Source organism: Mustela nivalis (genome assembly GCF_964662115.1).
Source record: "Mustela nivalis genome assembly, chromosome: X".
Classification (NCBI taxonomy): domain Eukaryota; kingdom Metazoa; phylum Chordata; class Mammalia; order Carnivora; family Mustelidae; genus Mustela; species Mustela nivalis.
The window spans coordinates 112,365,825-112,386,059 of NC_139040.1; the positions used below are offsets into that span (position 1 = coordinate 112,365,825).

At 45.4% G+C, this 20,235-nt stretch overlaps 2 protein-coding genes across 3 annotated transcripts in view; both read right to left on the reverse strand.

Annotated features, from left to right (window-relative positions):
• Positions 1 to 1,332: 1,332 nt before the first annotated feature.
• Positions 1,333 to 4,827, reverse strand: LOC309856498 (melanoma-associated antigen B5-like). 2 transcript variants are annotated; one of them, XM_082717783.1, is made up of 2 exons: positions 4,746 to 4,827; positions 1,333 to 2,605 (listed from the first exon to the last, which is right to left on the reverse strand). In XM_082717783.1, exon 2 carries the CDS (start codon positions 2,552 to 2,554, stop codon positions 1,472 to 1,474), a length of 1,083 nt encoding a protein of 360 aa, XP_082573909.1. In that variant the 5' UTR covers positions 2,555 to 2,605; positions 4,746 to 4,827; the 3' UTR covers positions 1,333 to 1,471. The 2 variants fall into 2 exon arrangements, with proteins under 2 accessions (XP_082573909.1, XP_082573910.1); XM_082717784.1 differs by lacking the exon at positions 4,746 to 4,827 and adding an exon at positions 4,529 to 4,563.
• A 3,012-nt stretch (positions 4,828 to 7,839) lies between these two features.
• Positions 7,840 to 20,235, reverse strand: part of LOC309855939 (uncharacterized protein) — a 41,127-nt gene continuing 28,731 nt past the window's right edge. The window contains exons 3-5 of the mRNA XM_082716531.1: positions 15,320 to 15,434; positions 13,692 to 14,710; positions 7,840 to 8,998 (exon numbers count right to left, since the gene is read on the reverse strand). Of these exons, the coding sequence (XP_082572657.1) occupies positions 7,953 to 8,998; positions 13,692 to 14,710; positions 15,320 to 15,434 (2,180 nt within the window). The 3' untranslated portion in view covers positions 7,840 to 7,952. The remainder of the gene's footprint in view (positions 8,999 to 13,691; positions 14,711 to 15,319; positions 15,435 to 20,235) is intronic.

Sequence of the window (20,235 nt, forward strand, 5' to 3'; positions counted from 1 at the left end):
AAAATGCCCTTTTAAGGGAGCAGGCTCTGGCTCTCCCAACACAGGGCAAGCAGTGCCAGCACAGTGGTATCCCACCTGAAGGGGCTCTCACCCTTCTTTCTTTTTCTTTTTTTTTTTTTTTTAATTTATTTATTTGACAGACAGAGATCACAAGTAGGCAGAGAGGCAGGCAGGGGGGGGGGAGCAGCCTCCCTGCTGAGCAGAGATCCCAATGCAGGGCTGGATCCCAGGACCCTGGGATCATGACCTGAGCCGAAGGCAGAGGCCTTAACCCACTGAGCCACCCAGGCACCACTCTCACCCTTATTTCTGAGAAACTTCATGAGGATGTTGTGCATAGATTACCTACTTCGCCTGCTGTATTCATCTGCACTGAAATAAGAACAAATGACACCTTCCTTTCCTGTCCCAAATGGCGACTTCTCTTAGGTTTACCCATAATCCCAAAGTAAATTGGTAGCACCAGTTTTCTGTTATAGACTGAATGTTTGTGCCCCGTCCCACAACCCCCCCCCGCCCCGCCACATCAAAATTCATATATTGAAGCCCTAACACCTAATTTGAAGGTAATTGAAGGTGGACACTTTGGGAGATAATTTGGTTTAGATGAGTTCATGGGGATAGCACACCCATGATGTAATTAGTGTTCTCCTAAGAATAAGAGAAACCAAAACTTTCTCTCTCTGCCATGTGAAGACACATGGAGAAGTTAGCCATTTGCAATGTAGGAAGAGGGCTCTCACCAGAAATTGAATCTGCTGGCACCTGGATTGTGAACTTCCCAGCCTCCATCACGGTCAAAATGTCTGTTGTTTAAGTCACCCAGTCCTTGGTATGTTGTTATAGCAGCCAGAGCAGACTAACACAGGGTTAGTGTCCCGCAATTCTCAAGTGTAGCAATGAGGAGTCTGGCCTCTACCCACCAATTCCACAACCTCAGCTAGCCCACCACACACCAGAAATGAAAATTAGATCCCACCGAGGGCTGGCAAGTTCCTAAAGTTCCAAACCGCATTGCTCAGGAAATTTCCACTTCATTATTCTCACAATGATTACCCTCCTCCTCACCCATTCCTTTGACAGATAAGTCTGTGGGCCACAGAGGATATTTCATCAACTTACTTGTATGAATGAAGCTCAAAGTCTTTAAAATTCTGTGAGTAGAGGCTGGGTTTCCTTTATACTCGCGTCCGCACTCCTAACACTAAGCTTTCCCGTGAGCAGATACCCACTGTGTGACGAACAGAAGAGCCAATAAACACAAAGTATAATTTCATAAGATTTAATTTCTTTCTTGAAAAAACTAACAAAACTGAAGAGTAAATACTTTAATTTTGTAACACTAAAGACTAAAGGGAACAAGTAAAAACTCGAATAACCATGTTTAATTTTTTTTTTTCTATTCCATTATGCTTACTACTATACTATGGGATTCTTTCACATTGCTAATAATATAATCCCTATTGTGAATTTATGTTTTCTTATCTTGAGGATAACAGACCTCAGATTTCACTAGGGGTGGGAAGATATTCTGGGGCATGGGCCTGGAAGGTACAAGGACTTTGGCAATAGTGCCAGCCGTGACCATGGCTCTGGTTTGGACTTTCTTTTCCTCATCTTTCAGAGCTTCTTCATAATAGGATGGGAAAGCGCTGGGGATGGTATCATTAACTTTTGCCAGAAATTCCAGGACTTTCATCTTGCTGGTTTCAGCTTGGGCTTTCGGACCCCACAGGAACTCGTAGCGTGGAGGATCACTGTTGGCCACCTGGCGGTATTCTAGATACTCCAGCCGCACCAGATCTTTGGTGATGAGCTTTCTGGGCTCTCCATAGATGAAGTGCTTCCTCCCAGCATATACTCGCATCATACCCAGGAATTTCCAGATGTCTTCCTCAGCAGCGCAGTTGCCCTTCATGAAGATCATTCCCAGGATATTCATCAGGAGACCGGTCTTGGGTAGCCCCCTGCCAGCTCGCACCCTCCCATTGTTGGGGAGTTTGAGCTTGCTGATGAGGTCGTAGGATTGTTTGGTTGAGTCGATTTCCTTCAGATCAACTGCAAAGACAATCTCAATGCGCTCAGAGGCTTTCTTGAGGATCTCAGGGAATTGGTCTTCGTAATTTTGGCCAATAATCTTCAGCATGTCTTCCTTCAAAATGGGTTGTTTCATTTTATACTTGTACAGAAGGAACTGCTCCAGCAAGCCAGGCTTCCTGATTAAAGAATCTTCACCTGCACTCTCAGTGTAGTATGGGACCTCAAAGGGGCTTGCTCTATCCTCATCTTGGCTGTTGGAATCTTCATCAGATCTAGTGCACATATTGGCTGTAGAAGTAATGGCGATGGCTTGTGCTCTTCGACGCCCCTGAAAAGTGCTACTTGACACAGCAGGAGGCAGACTCTGGGTAGTATCTTCACTCTGAGGAGGAGAGGAGGAAGTGGACTCCTCTTCCACGGCTACTGTGGCCTGAGCACCCTCACCCTGAGCCTCAGCTCGAGCCCGGCCTCGTTTCTCAGAAGCCCGGAGCTTACTCTTCTGTCTCCGAGGCATGATGACACTAGAGTCACAGACAGCAGGCAAGAGATCAGGGGACGTAGACCCCTGAAGGAAAGAGAATGAGATGATGTGAGCACCTTCAGTAGAAGATTCCACCTTGGCTTTAACCAAGGCTGCCTCTGCAGGTTTACTTGAGGGTAGTACTCTAGGAACCCACAAGGTTCCTGTTCTAGTCAGCCTGTCCCTTAAGAACCCTACAGAGGAAATTAAAGGGAACCTTAGACTGCTATCTGCCAGCCCTGCCTGGGGTGTACTGGAGTGACATCAGAGGCTGCCAGTAGGGGACCTCTATTCTGGGCTGCCAGGGTTTCTCAGTTCAATTTCAAGATCATCTTGTCAACTCTCCACAGGTCCTTGGCCTCCTCTATTGTATTGCTGTGAAGTCGATATTTCAAACAAAAGCCAGAGACCCCAGAGGAAGAAGTAAACTAGCAGCTTCTTATTCCCAATCCCTATCGGGGGTCCCCAACTGAGAGCTGTGTGGAGCCCTCTCCTTCCTGGGCTGTTTTGGTACTTATTTCTCATTCAGGGTAGTCATGGCCTCCAGGTAGTGCCTGACATACCTCCCTTCTGCCCACTTGTGGTTGTACCCTCACATTAAAGATCTCTTCTCTCTCAGATTTGATAATAAATAAGTGAGGGTGAGTCTCAGAACTCGAGTTCTGGGTGCCTGGGTGGCTCAGTGGGTTAAGCCTCTACCTTTGCCTTAGGTAATGATCCCAGCATCCTGGGATCGAGCCTCACATCGGGCTCTCAGCTCGGTAGGGAGCCTGCTTTCCCCTCTTTCTCTGCCTGCCTCTCTGCCTACTTGTGATCTCTTTCAAATAAATAAAACCTTTAAAAAAAAAAAAAAAGAACTCAAGTTCTGAATGCAAAGTTAGGGATCTGATTTTTTATCATTTTTGTTATCTTTCCAAATGACCAGTAGTCATTTCCAGCTTTTCTTTGGCTCCTAGCATAGTCTGGAAATCTTCTCTCCCTGCCAATATCTCCTTACACCACCTGTAAGAATATGGGAATTGTCTTCCCTGCCCATTGTTTTCCAAGGCTAAGAACTGGGGATGGTTTCTCTTGTACTCTCACTGTGGTTGTTCTATTCAGATGTCTTGGTCCTCACATTAACTCTTAGAAAGATCTAGAAATCCTCCTACTGCAGAGGGCAAACAATCCCTTTTATGTATTTATTTTTTAAAAGATTTTATTTATTTATTTGACAGAGAGAGATCACAAGTAGACAGAGAGGCAGGCAGAGAGAGAGAGAGGGAAACAGGCTCACTGCTGAGCAGAGAGCCTGGTGCGGGGCTCGATCCCAGGACCCTGAGATCATGACCTGAGCCAAAGGCAGAGGCTTTAACCCACTGAGCCACCCAGGTGCCCCAAACAATCCCTTTTAAACCAAATCTCTCACCTGCCGCCCCCCCCCCCCCCCCCCCGCCAGCACACACTCTCCTCCCCCACAACTCTCACGTGACACCATAGGAAAAAAATGAATGTCAGTCAATATGTCATCAGGACAGATTCCTTTAGTTCTCAGAGTCCTTGCTCTGATTCCCAGCTGAATACTTTCATTTGCTAACTTAGGGCCCTGGCCCTCAGACCAAGGCTCTTTCATCCCCAAGAAGCCCGACAGCCCTGCCCCAGAGCTCCCCAGGATTGATGGCTGCAGTTAGTTCTATGCCACCTTATTGTTCTAGAATTATTGGTCCCTGCAGTCCTAACTCGGATTTCCACATCCTTGATTTCCTTCAGGGCATGGTACACTTCCCCTGAGATCAATACCTTCAGCGTTCTGGTCCTTCAAATATGGAGGGAAAACTCAGGCCCACCTGACCGACCGCCATGCTTATTTTCCCCGGGAGCCGCTAGCATGGCTCTGTTCAGAATTTCTACCTAAGTTTCCTAACCTTGATTCTTGTTAGGGTCTTTTCCTCCCTCTACTGAACTAGCGCCTCCCACCAAAGCCCTCACCTTGCAACCTTTGAAAAATCAACCTCAGCTTGACTGACCGCTCTGCCACGTGTGCGCACTCGTGCGGGGGGGGGGGGGGATAAGGAGGCGCAGGCGTGACGGGTAGACGGGGGGGGGGGGGGCGGCTAGGACCAAAAGTGGCGGTGGCGGCAGGGCCTCGGAAGGAGGCCCGTTGAGGGGTGAGGGGGTTCTCTTATTCCTTAATCAGGCTCCTCACCTTGTGCTTGGTTCAGGAGGATTCCTCCCTTGCCTGTCCTAAGGTGGCCGCCGACTGCAAAGTCTCGTACCTTCCTTAGACGCCCCAAGAGGAAGTGAAGGCTGTTCTTCCTGTCACCAACGACATGGTCTTTCAAGGCTGGCAGCAGGGGGCGGGATCTCTGGTGCCCCCTCTGTTCTGGGGTGGAGAACACCCTTAGTGTCATACAGGATTGTCAGTTACATTCATCTAGGACCCTGGCCCTTCTTTCCAACACCACCCTTACATGGCCCTCACATCCTTGATACCTTACTTACAGAGACATCAGTCTGACAGCGTAGATGTAAGTAAGAGCAGGGGAGGGGAGGTCACTGTATGACTGCCTACCTGACTGCATGTTGCTTTCGTCCGCCTTTGTTCATACAGTCCTCATGTTGGCTCTCGTCTCTTTAATGAAAGGCTTTCAAAGCAATGCCACATCCCTGCAAACTTTTAAGTGATCACCTTCTTGCAAATCTTAAAGAGGATGAGTCTGTGTCCCAGGACTGATAGGAGATGGGGAAGGTGAAAAACAATTAAGAGACTTAGCTTGGGCAGCAAAATATCAGAGTAAAAAACTACACTGATCCATTCCTTCTCTCTACTACCCAAACTTGTCCTCTTAGGTAGCTTCTGTTCTAAAATGCTTGCCATAGGAACCAGGCTAAGCCAGACAGTTTCATGAGACTGCCATTTTTTGAAGTTAAGCAACACTATGCATTGTTTGGAGATATTATATCCTTCCTTTCATTATTTGTACTTCTCATTTATTTTGGTATTCTTACTGCTCTGGCCATATATTCCTTTTTTCCCCCTGAGGTATATTCGAAGTAGTGACAAGAAAAGTGAATAAAGTTTCATAAGGTCTGCTTCAGGATGGGAGTGGTAACCCACTGTATGCCCTGGATGAATTCACACTAGTGGTATAGTCTAGTTCTGACACTTAACACCTTGTGCATATGAGAATATTTGCAGTTCTTCATGTGCCAGCTGAGTTTGGTAAACTATATTGAAAGACTGTAGGAATGTAGGTACTGTTTATAAAGCATCTTTCAAGATGACTGGCAAAAGACAAAAGAACATCAAATCATCCAAAAATTCACTTTTAGCAAGTAAAATTAAGTATCTCTTCCCTATTAGAGTGTTTATTATTGAATTTTGGTGTGTGGCTTTTCTTTCCCCACCTGGATACAACTTAAAACTCCTTGCATTTTGTCAGGGACCTACTCTTTACATTCTTCCCAATTGTCCTTCCATTCAAATCACCTCTATTTTCATTTGTTTCCTCCCCACCAAATCTAACCTTCTCTTAGAATTTGCAAAAATATAACCAAGATAATCTAATTAAAATGCTCTTTTAATACAGTGGACTCTGACTTCACCAGTTCAAAGCAAATAAATGTCAATACAGTGCCTTCTGGGGGTGTCACCTCAAGGGAGTTCATCCTTTTCTCTTGAAACACCCTGGAGTCATTGTATTTAGAACACCTATTTGTGCAGTATATTCTTCTTTATTGAGATAGTAACAAAGATACCTTTGATTCTTGTTTTTCTTTTGGAGCTGAATTGTGTCTCCAAAAAGTGTATGTTGATGCCATGACACCCCCCCCCCCCACTGGCCGCATACCTCAGAATGTGACTATAGTTGGAAATGAAGTCATAAAAGAGATGGTTAAATTAAAATTAGGCCATTAGGGTGGGCCATAACCCACTCTGATTAGTGTCCTTATTTAAAAAAAGACTAGGGCCCAAAAGAGACATCAGAGATTCTTACACACAAAAGGACAACCAAATAAAGTGGGTGGCCATATGGGAACCAAGGAGAGGAGCCTTAGAGGAAACCAATCTTGCCAGCTCCTTGACATTGGACTTCAGCCTTCAGAACTATGAGAAAATAAATTTGATTTTAAACCACCCAGCGTGTGTTATTGTCTTAGGGCTTTCCTAACAGGTTAATACACTGCCCCAGGTAGACATTTCTTTTTGGATTATCTACAATGCCAAAGTAATTTATCAGAGTTTGTTTTAATGGCCTCCTTTTTACCCCATGAGGTGAGGAAGGAACTTCCACTCTATGGTTATGTGGACTTCAAACATGTACCACCCGACACTGCAGAGATGAGACAGACAACTGGTTATTAATCATGTGTACTCACTTGGCTAGGGGAGAAGGGCACAATGTGCTACATAGTAAAATGTGAGGGTCACTGAAGTATACAATGAATGAGTACATCTGTGGGAGGCAATGTTTGGTGTCAAGAGGTTGAGGTGACCTTATTTCCCATGGTACCATGTAATCAGCTTCTTTGAATAATTCTGCAAGCTGGAAGGGAACAGAGATCTGCTACTTAGGAATAAGCAAGGTATGCCCCTTGTCCCCTTGATGAAGATGGTTGTTTGATAGTGGACCTTATCTTCAAGTGTACAGTCTGGAGGGGAGCTTTCATTTAGGCAATTTGAGGCCCTGTTGGTTTCACTAAATGTCAAGGAACCCATAATATTGAACCTTAATTTCAGACCTTACAGCACAGTGTAGTTTTCCATTTAGAGATTTTTTTTTTTTCTCTCATCTCTGAGATGCATCATCTTACGGTATAGCCTCTGATCACCATTCCCATACCCTCAGTCTAGTCCATCATGTAGATTAATTTTAAATTATATCACATAGATTGACCTGCAAGATCCCCAAACTTAAACTGCCTTGTTTCAGGGAATATACACACTCATCTGCCTTAGGACACCTCCCTTCTCATCCTGTTTTTCTTTTTTTTAACTTCATAAGACACAGAGGGTATCTCAGTATCTTCCTTACCATCATAGCTACTAGTTTCTAAAGTTCTGTGGGAAAGGCTAGGTCTTTATGTTCGCATTCCCATTCCTAGCATTGCACCTTCCAGAAAGCAGGTCACTAGTAGACATTTGGGGAATAAGAGAATATGAGGTCTGACTTGTTGTGAAGTAATGTCCCCTAAATTCTTTATGAAACTAAGGATATTGAAGTGTAGATCCTTTAATTTTATGAAACAAAAGACTGAAGGCATAAAGAGCACCAAAGTTGATGTTTTCTCATTTTTTTATATTCCTTTATCACAGTAAATTTACTGTGGGATTCTTCCACATTTCCCTGAAAACCCCTACGATGATGTCATATTTTCTTATTTAGATGATTTTTTTTTGAAACCTCAGATTTTAATAGGAGTGGGAGAAACTGCTGGATGTGCCCCTATAATGCACACTGGCTGTTGTGGTAGGTCTGGCTCGGGCTCTTGCTTCCTCATCTCTCAAAGCTTCTTCATATCTTGATGAGAAGACATTGGGAACTGTATCATTGACCTTGGCCAAATATTCCAGGACTTTCATCTTGCTGGTTTCAGCTTGAGCTTTTGGACCCCACAGGAACTCGTAGCGTGGAGGTTCACTGTTCAGTACTTGGCGGTACTCCAGGTACCGTAGTCTCACCAAGTCTTTGGTGATGAGCTTTCTGGGCTCACCATAGATGAAATGCTTCCTCCCAGCAAATACTCGCATCATACCCAGGAATTTCCAGATGTCTTCCTCAGCAGCACAGTTGCCCTTCATGAAGATCACACCCAGGACTGTCATCAGGAGACCGGTCTTGGGTAACCCCCTGCCAGCACGCACCCTCCCATTGTTAGGGAGTTTCACTTTGCTGACCAGGTCATAGGAGTGTCTGGTTGAATCAGCTTCTTTCAGTTCAACTGCAAAGACAACCTCAATGCGTTCAGAGGCTCTCTTAAGGATCTCAGGATATTGGTTTTTGTAATTTTGGCCAATAACCTTCATCATGTCTTCCTTCACAATGGGCTGTTTCATTTTATATTTGTACAGAAGAAACTGTTCCAGCAAACCCACCTTCATAGTTAGAATATCAGTGCATGAGCTCTTAGTGGAAAATGAGACCTTAGGGAAACATAGGTGCTCCTTATTTTGTCTGTCCTCACGCTCATCAGATCTTGTACCAGAAATATCTGAAGAGGTAATGGTGGTAGATGTGCCACCCCAAGACTCCTGGGAAGTGCTAGTTGACTCTGTAGCTGATAGATTTTGGGCATTACCCTCTAAAACAGGAGAAGAGGAGGTGGGGGCCTCTTCCATTGCTACAGGGGCCTGAACTCCCTTGTGATTCTGGGAGTTACTGTGAGACTGGTGGTGTTTCTCACGAGTGCGGTGCTTACTCTTCTGACTCCGAGGCATAATGAGTATGATCACAGACAGTGGTCAGGAGTGTGAGTGGGAGAGCAGGCAATGAGGGCCCACTGAAGGAAGACAGTTTAACGGGATGTGCCCACCTTCAGCATGAATACACCACCTTGGCTGGTGGTATATAAGGAGGCTACATTTGTGGTTTTCCTCGAGGGCACTTCTCTAAAAACCCACAGGGCTCCCGTTCCCAAATCAGCCAGTCCGTTGGGAAACCTGTGAAGCAAAGTAGAGTGAGATTTATGCTGCTTCCTGTCAGACCTGCCTCAGGCATGCTGGGGTGACAGGAGGGGCTGCCGGTCTTGTAGTTTAGGAGTCTCTTACGGAAGACACGCATCCAACTAGTGGCAGGTCATGGGGTTTTTTCCTCTTTTCTCCTGAGGCTGACATCACAAGCATCCCTGGCACCCACAATAAGGAAGTAAAAGTGGTCTCCAGCTTATAATTCCTGTCTAGGTCGGAATGTTCAGTGGGGAATTTTCTATCCTGGCCTCTTTGTGGTCTTCAATCCTCATTAAGGGTCCTTACTTTGGATCTGTGTAGGGGCTGGCAACTCCACCCCTTTCATTGAATGGTAACTGTACCTTCAAACTAAGGATTTCAGTCCTTGTAAATCTGATAGAAATAAGTGTTGGGGGATTTTTGACTTGATAACCTGGCACTAGTTCTTAGGGCTGAAGCCAGGCGTGCAGCCAGATTCTTGGTCACTCTCTCTGTTCAGTGGTGGGTACTCCCTTGGTCCTTGCATTGATCCTTGACCCTTTTCATGGCCTGGAGTTCCTCCCTCCCTTACTCTTAGACCTGCCCCTCATATCAAGGTCTTTACCACCCTATGACCCCTAGAAGAAAGTGAGGATCTCTTTATCTGGTCATACCTGTCTTTGGTGTCCTGAAGCTAGACACTTGTAAGAAACTAATGCTTTCAAGTTCTCCTACTGTTAGGGGCGTGTGACTCCTTGAATCCTCAGGCTATTCACTTTGGCCTGTGAAATCTTTCCACTGTTGCTGCTTAAGCCACACCCCCTTAGACTAAGTCTCCCATCCCCTTGTGACACCATAGGAGGAAGTGAATATGTCACATTATGTCAGCAATGCTCAGGTATTCAAGGGCTTCTAGCAAAGGCAGGGTTCTATGTGATTCTCTCAGGTCTCAGGGAAAAGGGTTCCCTAAGTTCTCACTCAGAATCCTCCTTTTCATTACTGGTAGGACCTGAGACTCCTTCCTTTGCTTGCCTGAGGTGTCTTACCTTAAACCATGGGAGCCCCATAGTAACTAGCTTCATAGGTAGACAGGCCGGAGACCCCTCTCAGACCCAGGAGGCCAAGGCAGAGCTGCCAAGATAAGCATGCCCTCACTTGTTTAGGGTTTCTCAGGACCACAAGAGCTTTGGTTTACATGGGTGATCTTAGGCTGAAAGAAAGTGGAAACACAGGGCCTGCACAAGTTACTCCTGCCTGTTCCTTTCCAGGTGTGATATCAGGATTCAGGCTTCATGGGGTCCCTCTCTGACCCAGGTGGGGGTTTGCCGCTAGTCTTCTCTTAGGATCCTTACCTTGACTCCTAGCAGGCCCTGGGTTTCCACTTTCTTTCAGCCTAAGATCACCCATGTGGACCAAAGCTCTCTTGGCCCTGAGGACCCCAAAATGAGTGAGGGAATGCTTATCTTGGCGGTTCTGCCAAGGGGGTCACCCGCCAGTCTTCCCGTGATTCTAGTTATTGTGGGGTGTTTGCCTCCGTAGTCCTCATTCTTCAGAATTTTCGTATTGACCTCTGTCTCTTCTTTGAAAGGCTTCCTGGGAAATACCTCATCCTTCCAAACACTTGCTTAGTCTCCCTACTGCAAAGCTAGCAGTGAATGGGTTGATTCCCAGGGTGATGTGAGATGAAGAAGCTGGGAGAGGTAGGGGCCCACGGTTGGTGGTGTGCTCTCACAGAAAGCAAGCTGCTCTCTTCTTCACATCACAGTCTCAGCCCCTTCCATAATTTCACTTCTAAAAGATTTACTTTCCACAATGAAGGGGCTCAGCCACATGATACTGTGAGTCCCTGATCTTTTGAGGTTTACTGACATTTCCTTTGTTGATAATGTAATTGTTACTGAATACTGTCTCTTTCTTTATTCATACTGCACCCTGATTTTGCTATTTCTATTGCTTGCTCCTTGGGCTGTGTATTCCAGAACTGTATTTTGGGTATGAAGTTGTGCTTTTTAACACCTAAAATACATTTTGAATACTGAGCTAAAAAAATGAAATAAGCGACACAGGTGTGCCTCACCCTGGGAGGAGTGGCAATGTGGACTCTAGAGGAATCCAGAGCCAGGGTCTAGGCCAGCAGAGTTACTTTCCCGCCTTAAATTTGAGAATCTTCTAAGTTCTTCAGCTGAAAAGTGAGTCCAATATTTATCAGGTAGGACAACAGACCTACATTGGATGTGTTTAACCCACCTCAGTGTTGCCCACCTGGCACAGTGTTGGGCAAAGTTCAGTATTTTTATTTATTTATTTTAAGGATTTTATTTATTTGAAAGAGAGATTATGAGCAGGGGGAAGGTCAGAGGGAGAAGGAGAGGGAAAAGCAGACTCCCCACTGAGTGTGAAGCCGGACTCAGGGCTTCATTCCAAGGCCCTGAGATCATAACCTGAGCTGAAGTCAGCCGCTTAGCCAACAGCCAGTCACCTAGGTGCCCCTAAGTTTGGTACTTTTAATGAATGGCAGTTATTACTAAGATGATTTTGACCCCAGATGGTGACATTGTTTCCTCACAGAATTTTATTTCCAGCTTGAATTAGAGAATATGCAACTCCAAATAATATAGAAATCTAAATCCACAAAATGCTCCTGGACAAATAAAACTCAATACTATTTGCCCATCAAAGCATCTATTCTTTAATATGGGTTTGGGGTTGTCTTCTCCAGGTGGATGCAACTATAAGTTGCTATTTGTGCCGAGGATCAACAACTTCCCTCATGGGTCCATTTCCATCCAAACCAGCCCCTATTTTCATTCATTTTATCGCCACTAAAATTTGGCCCCTCCCTTAAGGGTTTGACAAATTATACTAAAAAAAACTTAGTTAAAATGCCCTTTTAATGGAGTAAGAGCTTTTACTTACCCCTTGATAAGTGGTAAAGTCCAGGGGCTTCTGGAATCTCACTTCAATGGAGTATTACTCTGATTACTCAGAAACCCTCTGGACACTCTATGCCTAGAACACATTTGTGCACTGGCTTACCTGCACTGGAGCAAGCATACAGGACCCCTTCCATTCCGGCCCCAGCCAGGGACTGTCCGTGGTTTTGTCACAATCCCAAAGTAACTGTGAAAATCTTTTCCATTCTAGGCCTAGTCACTGACTGAGGACCTGGTCCCGTCCTGCCAGATGTTCCCACAGCCACATCCAGCCCACTGCACACCTTGGCTTAGAAAGACCTCCCCCTCAAGGGACTGGCACTTTACCCAGGCCAGCACAGCCTTGATCAGGTAATTTACACCATACTGTTCTCATCTAGGACCCCCCCCCACCTTGTGCACCTCTTTTTTTACTTGTCATTTATTTATTTCTTAGAATGTATCCTACCATCCTCATTATATGCTGACTACTGCTAAAGTCCACAATTCTTTTTTTTTCTTTTTTAAATTTATTTGAGAGAGAGAGAGAGAGAGATCACAGGTAGGCAGAGAGGCAGGCACAGAGAGAATGGGAAGCAGGCTCCCCGCTGAGCAGAGAGCCCCACCCTGGGCTCGATTCCAGGACCCTGAGATCATGACCTAAGCCGAAGGCAGAGGCTTAACCCACTGAGCCACCCAGGTGCCCCTAAAGTCTATAATTCTATGTGCCATGGGCCGGTCTTATTTTTCTTAACCATCCCGGTGCTTTTAGGGAGTTTTCCAAAGAGCAAGTAATCAATTAATGCTAGAGGAAAAAAGGGAATGAGCCAGAAGTTTAATTTATTTGATTTAATTTCTCACACTTTTTGAATTAGCTATGCATATCCAGGTATATATTATTTAACTTTAAAAGTAAAGACAAAGAGAATGGTTACTTATGTGTCATCAATTTTTGATCCCAAGTATTTTCTTATGATGTTCTTTCATATTCCCATGAAAAACCCAATTCCAGTAACATGTTACCTTGCTCTGTAGCAAAAAGAAAATACTATAGGTTTTTCAGCTTGTTTACAAAAACAAAAATCTTACTTTTAAACCTGAATAGTAATAAATGTGTTATCTATGGCATTAATAAACTTAGATTCAGATGCAAAATATTCAATTAAAATGAACAACATTTGAACACTTAAAGAAAAAATAGACCTACAGATTACTTATGTGGAACAGGAAAAAAAAAAAGCAATGCCCTTTGTTATCTGCTTTTGGATCATACATATAGTATAGATGGTTTGTGACTTTCTTGTTCATATACCAAACCTATAACTCTCCCTTGTGAGACAGCAATAAATGAGATCCATGCCATTCTTAAGTTTATATTCTAGAGCTAAATGAACTATTACAAGAAAAAAAAATTTGAGAACACCTAAATAACTATATATGCTTATAGAAGCTAACAGTTTAGAACAAACAGGAGGAACATCTATGCTTTTTTTCCCTCTGATCCCTAGGGCTCTGCACTACTGGAAAGGTGCCCTCTTCCACCCCAGGGAAAAGCAGCCGCCCCGACTGCCTGACTAGACGCGGCGCCTGCTACGGGCCCCCTTCGTGGCAGCCCCCCTGGCCTGGGGTCTGGCCCCCACGCGCTCCTCCTCATCTAGCAGAGCCTCCTCGTACAGCTGGGGGTAAGAGCTGGGCACCGTGTCGTTGATCTTGGCCAGGACCTGCAGCACCTGCATCTTGCTGGTCTCCGCGCGGGCCTTCGGGCCCCACAGGAACTCGTGGCGCAGAGGGTCGCTGGAGGGCACCGGGCGGTACTCCAGGTAGCCCTGGCGCACCAGGTCTCGGGTGATGAGCTTGCGCGGCTCACCGAAGACCAGGTGCCTCTTGCCCTCCTGCACGCCCAGCACGTTGAGGAACTCCCAGACCTCCTCCTCGCTGGCGCGGTTGCCCTTCATGAAGATCACGCCCAGGAGCGCCATCAGGAGGCCGGACTTGGGCAGCCCCTTGCTGCCGCCGCCCAGGGTGCCCTCGCCCGGTTGGGCCAGCTTGCTGACCAGCGTGTAGGACTGGCCGCGGTCGTCGGCCTCCCGGACCTCCAGGCCGAAGACCAGCTCCATGCGCTGGGAGGTGAGCCTGAAGATCTCGGGGAAGTGCTCGCGGTATTTCCTGCCGATGATCTTCAGCAGCGCCGCGCGCATCAGGGGCTCCCCGGAGCTGTGCTTCTCCAGCAGGAACTGCACCAGCATGCTAGCCTTGCGGATCAGGGGCGTTTTGCGAATGGCCAGAGGGGCGGCCGGGGCCGTAGCCGCGGCCGCAGCCACGGCCGCGGCCGGGTTCTCGGCGCCCTGGCTGCCTGGCAGGCCTGGGGACCCTGCGCCAGGAGACCCAGGGGCGGGTCCACCTTCGGATGGTGAAGATGGACCCGCCTCCTCTGGGGAGCCCGGGGGAGCGCGGGGGGGCTCCTCCTCTGCTGCTGCCACTACAGCAGCAGGAGCACCCCCGACACCCTGAGCCTCACCGCGGCCCTGATGGCGTTTCTCCCGGACACGGGCCTTGTTTTTCTGGCGCCGAGGCATGGCGACACTGGTCAGGGTTGGCAGGCAGCGAGGGCACCTGGAGAGGAGGGATGGTGGGAGGCCCCTTAAGCGGAGAGATCCCACCCTGGCTTTGCCAACGGCCGCCCCTGCAGGGTCCCTCAGGGCACTGCTCTAGGACCCCACAGGGCTCCCGTTACCCTGGTCAGCCTGGGCCCTGAGGAGGAAGGTGGTGTGAGCCCAGCCAGCCCTGCCTGGGCATTACCAGGGTGACCGCAGTGTTCCTGACCAGCCTGGACCCTCTTAGGCCAAGGCCAGGACTGGGGACTCCGTGTGGCCTCTGTTCTGGGGTATGGATTCCCCTTAGTCGTCTCAAAGGCCGTCTCTTTCCCGCCAGTAGGCCTTAGGGTCTCTGCCTGTGCTGAGCTGAGCCAGAGTCTGGCAGTCCCGGGACAAGGCCTGCAATCCCCCAGACCCTGCGAGATAAGTGAAGGGACCTGGGGCTTAACCGCCATGTTGGGGCCTCCGAGCCCCGAGAGCAGGGGCGGAGCGGGACAGGGCCTATTGGGCCTCTCTTTCCGGGGGATTTGGGGCTGGGGGGTTGTCGAAGGTGTATTCCCAAAGTTGTAACCCAGGACTCCTCGCACCTCGACCCCTAACAGTATACAGGTCCCCAGTTCGGGCTCACCCTAGGCAGGAGCTTTCCGACAAGGCCTCACTACCCACGGCGTGGTCCGGAGGAAGTTGTCGAGGGCCAGGAGGTCCACTTCCGGTCATGTGGGTCTGGGTCCCGGAGGAGGACCCTGGGAGGTGGGGGCGGGGCTCTGTGGGCGGGGCTCTATGGGTGGGGCTCTGTGGGCGGGGCTATGTGGGCGGAGAAAGAAGTGATGGAGGTAGTGTGTGGTGTGCTGCATTGTAGGGGGAGGAGTCTCACAGTGCTCACACAGGGGCTTTCACTGACTCTTCTCAGCCTGTTGTTCTCAGACCAAGGAAGGGTCTCATTCTGTTCCCTACCTCCATTAGGAAGTATTTGGGTGCCTAAGCTTAGCTGCGTTGTTGGAGCCCTCCACATGTGGGACTCTTGGGCCCCACTTATGTGGGGGGTGCATACCTCATTACTCGCTCAGTGTCTCACTACATTCCTAAAAGGTCCTTGGCTCCTCCAATCAGCTGACCTAAGGCCAACTCTTCACACTGAAGACTTCAAATCTGTGAGCCTTCTGATAGGAATTCAAGGTACACCTCATCACACAGCTCCTGCCTGAGGCTTCCCAGACGTGGCTGTCATAGGGTAAGAATCCCATGGGATCCCTTTTCTGGGTGGATGAGCCCTTCAGGTTTCATTCAGGGAACTTGCAGATAGTTAGCAGGTCTGGAGTTCCTTCCTTTTCTCACTTCATACCTCCCCATACCCCCATCAAGGCCCTTAGAAATCCCATGGGAAAGTGGGGTGCTCCTTAACCTGACCACCTTCCTGGGGCTTCTTTTAGTTGACATCATTCTCATTGCTCCAAGGTTCTGGAATGAATTTCCATCCTTGTGTATAATTATTGTGATACTTGCTAGTCTCTTTTAGTTTGTACCTTGTACCTTTTGTTCTATTGAGATGTTAACAAAGCCCAGTCCACTTTCAATGGCAAATTTTCAATTGGTTATTAGCACAGCTTGCGGAGTCACACTGCTACAAACAACCCATACTTTTTTTTAAGATTTTATTTATTTATTTGACAGAGACACAGCGAGAGAAGGAACACAAGCAGGGCGAGTGGGAGAGGGAGAAGCAGTCTTCTCTCTGAGCAGGGAGCCCGATGAAGGCCTCGATCCCAAGATCCTGGGATCCTGACCTGAGCCGAAGACAGATGCTTAACCGACTGTAGCACCCAGGTGTCCCTTTCAGTGAGTTTTTAAATTTTTTTTCATTTAAATTCAGTTTAACGTACAATATATTATTAGTGTCAGAGGTAGAGTTTAGTGATTCATCAGTTGCATATAACACCCAGTGCTCATTCCATCATGTGACTTTTTTTTTTAAAGATTTTATTTATTTATTCGACAGAGAGAGATCACAAGCAGGCATAGAGGCAGGCAGAGAGAGAGAGGAGGAAGCAGGCTCCCCGCTGAGCAGAGTGCCCCATGCGGGACTCGATCCCAGGACCCTGAGATCATGACCTGAGCCAAAGGCAGCAGCTTAACCCACTGAGCCACCCAGGTGCCCTGCATCATGTGACCTTCTTAATGCCCATTCCCCTACCCACCTTCTTCCCCTCCAGCAACCATCAGTTTGCGTCCTGTATTAAGATCCTCTCATGGTTTGTCTCGCTCTCTATTTTCATCTTCTTTTATTTTTTCTTCCCTTCCCCTATGTTCATCTGTTTTGTTTCTTGAATTCCACAAATGAGTGAAATCATATGGTATTTGTGTTTCTCTAACATATTTCACTTAGCATAATGCCCTCTAGTTCCAGTCACGTCATTGCAAGTGGCAAGATTTCATTCTGATGCCTGAATAATATTCCACTGTATGTATGTGTGTATATGTATGTATGTATATATATATATACCACTACTTCTTTACCCATTTGTCTGTTGGTGGACATCTGGGCTCTTTCCATATTTTGGCTATTGTGGATGTTGCTGGCCCTTCAAATCAATATTCTTGTATCCTTTGGATAAGGGTCAGGTTGTAGGGTAGTTCTATTTTTAACTCTTTGAGGAACTGCCATACTATTTTCCAGCGTGTTTGCATCTGTTTGCATTCCCACCAACAGTGTAAGAGGGTTCTCCTTTCTCTGCATCCTCACCACTACCTGTTGTTTCCTGTGTTGTTAATTTTATCCATTCTGACTGATGTAAGTTGGTATCTTATTGTGGTTTTGATTTGTGTTAGCCTATCAGTATGTTTTTGTAGTTATCTCCTGAAGAAACTGTAGATGTCTTTTTGGTTTTGTATTAAGTATATATTGGATATTATTGTTTTCAGTAATATATTTTCCATTACATGTTGTAATTTGTTAGTGATTTTGTTTTATCAGATTCCTTAATTTGCTGTGTTGATTTTTTTATACAACATCTTTCTGAAGTTGTTTATGTGTCTTACTAATTTCTGTACCAATGACTTGGAACTTTTTAATTAAGATATCATGTTGCCACCATTTTTACCTCTTTCTTTTCATTATTCTTTCCTTTTATTTACTTTGGTATTCATAGTTTTGCCTAATAGTTGTGTACTATGTATGCATTTTCATCCAGTTGTAGACAGTGGATTTGATATCATAGGTCTTTGTTTTCTTGTCAAACCTATTAGATGTATTTGCAGTAGTTCCTGTTTAGTATATTCATTATAGATTTTAGAAAATGGAAATCAATCTTTCTTTCGTTCTCTCTTTTTATTTATTTTTTTCCAATATGGAATGCTTAAGAAATTTGCATGTCATCCTTGCACAGGGGCCATGCTAGTCTTCTCTGTATTGTTCCAATGTTACTGTATTTGGTGCCAAAGCAAGCATGGAAATTCTTTTGTAATGCAAGCTTGCCAAAACTTATTATCATCAGCAAGTGTTATTTATTTATTTTGTCAAAAGCTTTTTCTTTACCCTTGCACACAGTCCCATCCTTTTTCCCTCTTTTTTTTTTTTTTTTTTTTTTTGCTATGATAGTGATTTCCATTTGGAATGCATTTTCTAATGTTAATTCACTGCTATATTGGAAATATTATGAATTTATTTAGGATATTTTTCTCTATGAAGTGAGCTTGGCTTTAGTGTTATTTTATTGAGGAATTCTCACCTGGTCTTTGTATCAAAAAGAGGTAGCCTATTTTTTAATGGTTGAATACTCCTGAGTTTTTGTATAATTTAAAAAAGTTTACATGAGGTGTTGATTACTTTTTCCTTTATCATTTTGTGTAAGAAGCCCAAAGGCCTGGATGGCCCTGGAGTCTTTTGATGTTGCCTGGGTTAAACTGCTGTTTCAATTTCTAATTTTGTTGATTGAAGATTTCTGTCTCTCTGTGGGCTTAGTTCCTTATTTATATTACTTTAACCTTAAAACTAAGCATCCAGTTATTTTACCAAGAAGATGGGTTTAGGGACACCTGGGTGGCTCAGTGGGTTAAGCCGCTGCCTTCGGCTCAGGTCATGATCTCGGGGTCCTGGGATCGAGTCCCGCATCGGGCTCTCTGCTCAACAGGGAGCCTGCTTCCCTCTCTCTCTCTCTCTGCCTACTTGTGATCTCTCTCTGTCAAATAAATAAAAATAAAATCTTTAAAAAAAAAAAAAAAAAGAAGATGGGTTTATCTGGAATTAGCAGAGAATTTCAGTTTGGGACTTGGAGACTAGGCACAATCATAGTGAAGTCCAAGAACAATGGAGAGGAGTAGTCTTTTATAGCTGGAAGGAAGAGTTGGGGGAGCTCTTTTAAAGTCCACTGGAGTAAACTTGGAGTTTGAAATGGCTTTTCATTGGCTAAGTTGTGAGAGTCTCTCACTGGTTGGGCTGTTCCTGGGCAGGGAAAAAAATCTTTTTTTCCTCCTGCTCTTGTAGTGAAGTATTATGAGCTTCGTCCTATTGGGAATACTTTTCTACTTGTCTACAGTTGAAGACAAGTGGTAAATTATGAGAGCTCCTTTTTCTGGCCTTCTGCCTCCATTGTAGATGAGTTTTCCTTTATTTAGTTTCACAGTATTTTGATAAAATGTGCCATTTTGCAGGCATATCTCAAAGATATTGCAGGTTCAGTTCCATACTACCATAATAAAGCTAGTACATATTACATTAAAGCATGTCACATGAATTTTTTGGTTCCCAATGCATCTAAAAGTTATATTCACACTGTATTATAGTCTATTACTTGTACAAAAGCATTATGTCTAAAAAAAAATAAAGTGTGCATACCTTAATTTAAAAATAGCTTAGTGAAAACCCCATGCTCATACAGTTCTGTTTATGTGGGACATATTAACTAAGTGAAATTTCTAAATGCTTTTCAGCTATAAATGCATTAAACTCATTTTTATTTGTGATGTATGAGTATAAAATGTGTGTCACTTTTATGTAATTTGAATGAAGGATACTACAAGTACATTTAAAAATAAAGTGAGACGATGGCAATTTCCATATTGAAATTATAACTTCTAAGACTTAAGAAGTTGTAGTAAATACTCAAAGGTGAATGAATTTTAAATAGTCATCAAAGATAGTGACATAAACACAAAAAAACCTTTCAAAGAATACGAGTTATACTAGAAGTGAGGAAAATGGGGAAATTGGTTTTTAATAATTTCTGGAGAAAACCTGAGTTTGATCGGCGCTCAGTGAATACCTATTAGATAAATTAATTGACTGGCTGCTTTATATGGTGAGACATTGAGCTGAGAGATACATGATGAGCTGTGGTATAGAGGCATACCCTGGAGATAGTGTGGTTTTGGTTCCAGATTGCTAGAATAAAGCAAATATTGTGGCAAGGAGAGTCCATTGAATTTCTCGTTTTCCCAGTTCATCCCTGGGTGGCTCAGTTGGTTGGACGACTGCCTTCGGCTCAGGTCATGATCCCGGAGTCCCGGGATCGAGTCCCGCATCGGGCTCCCAGCTCCACGGGGATTCTG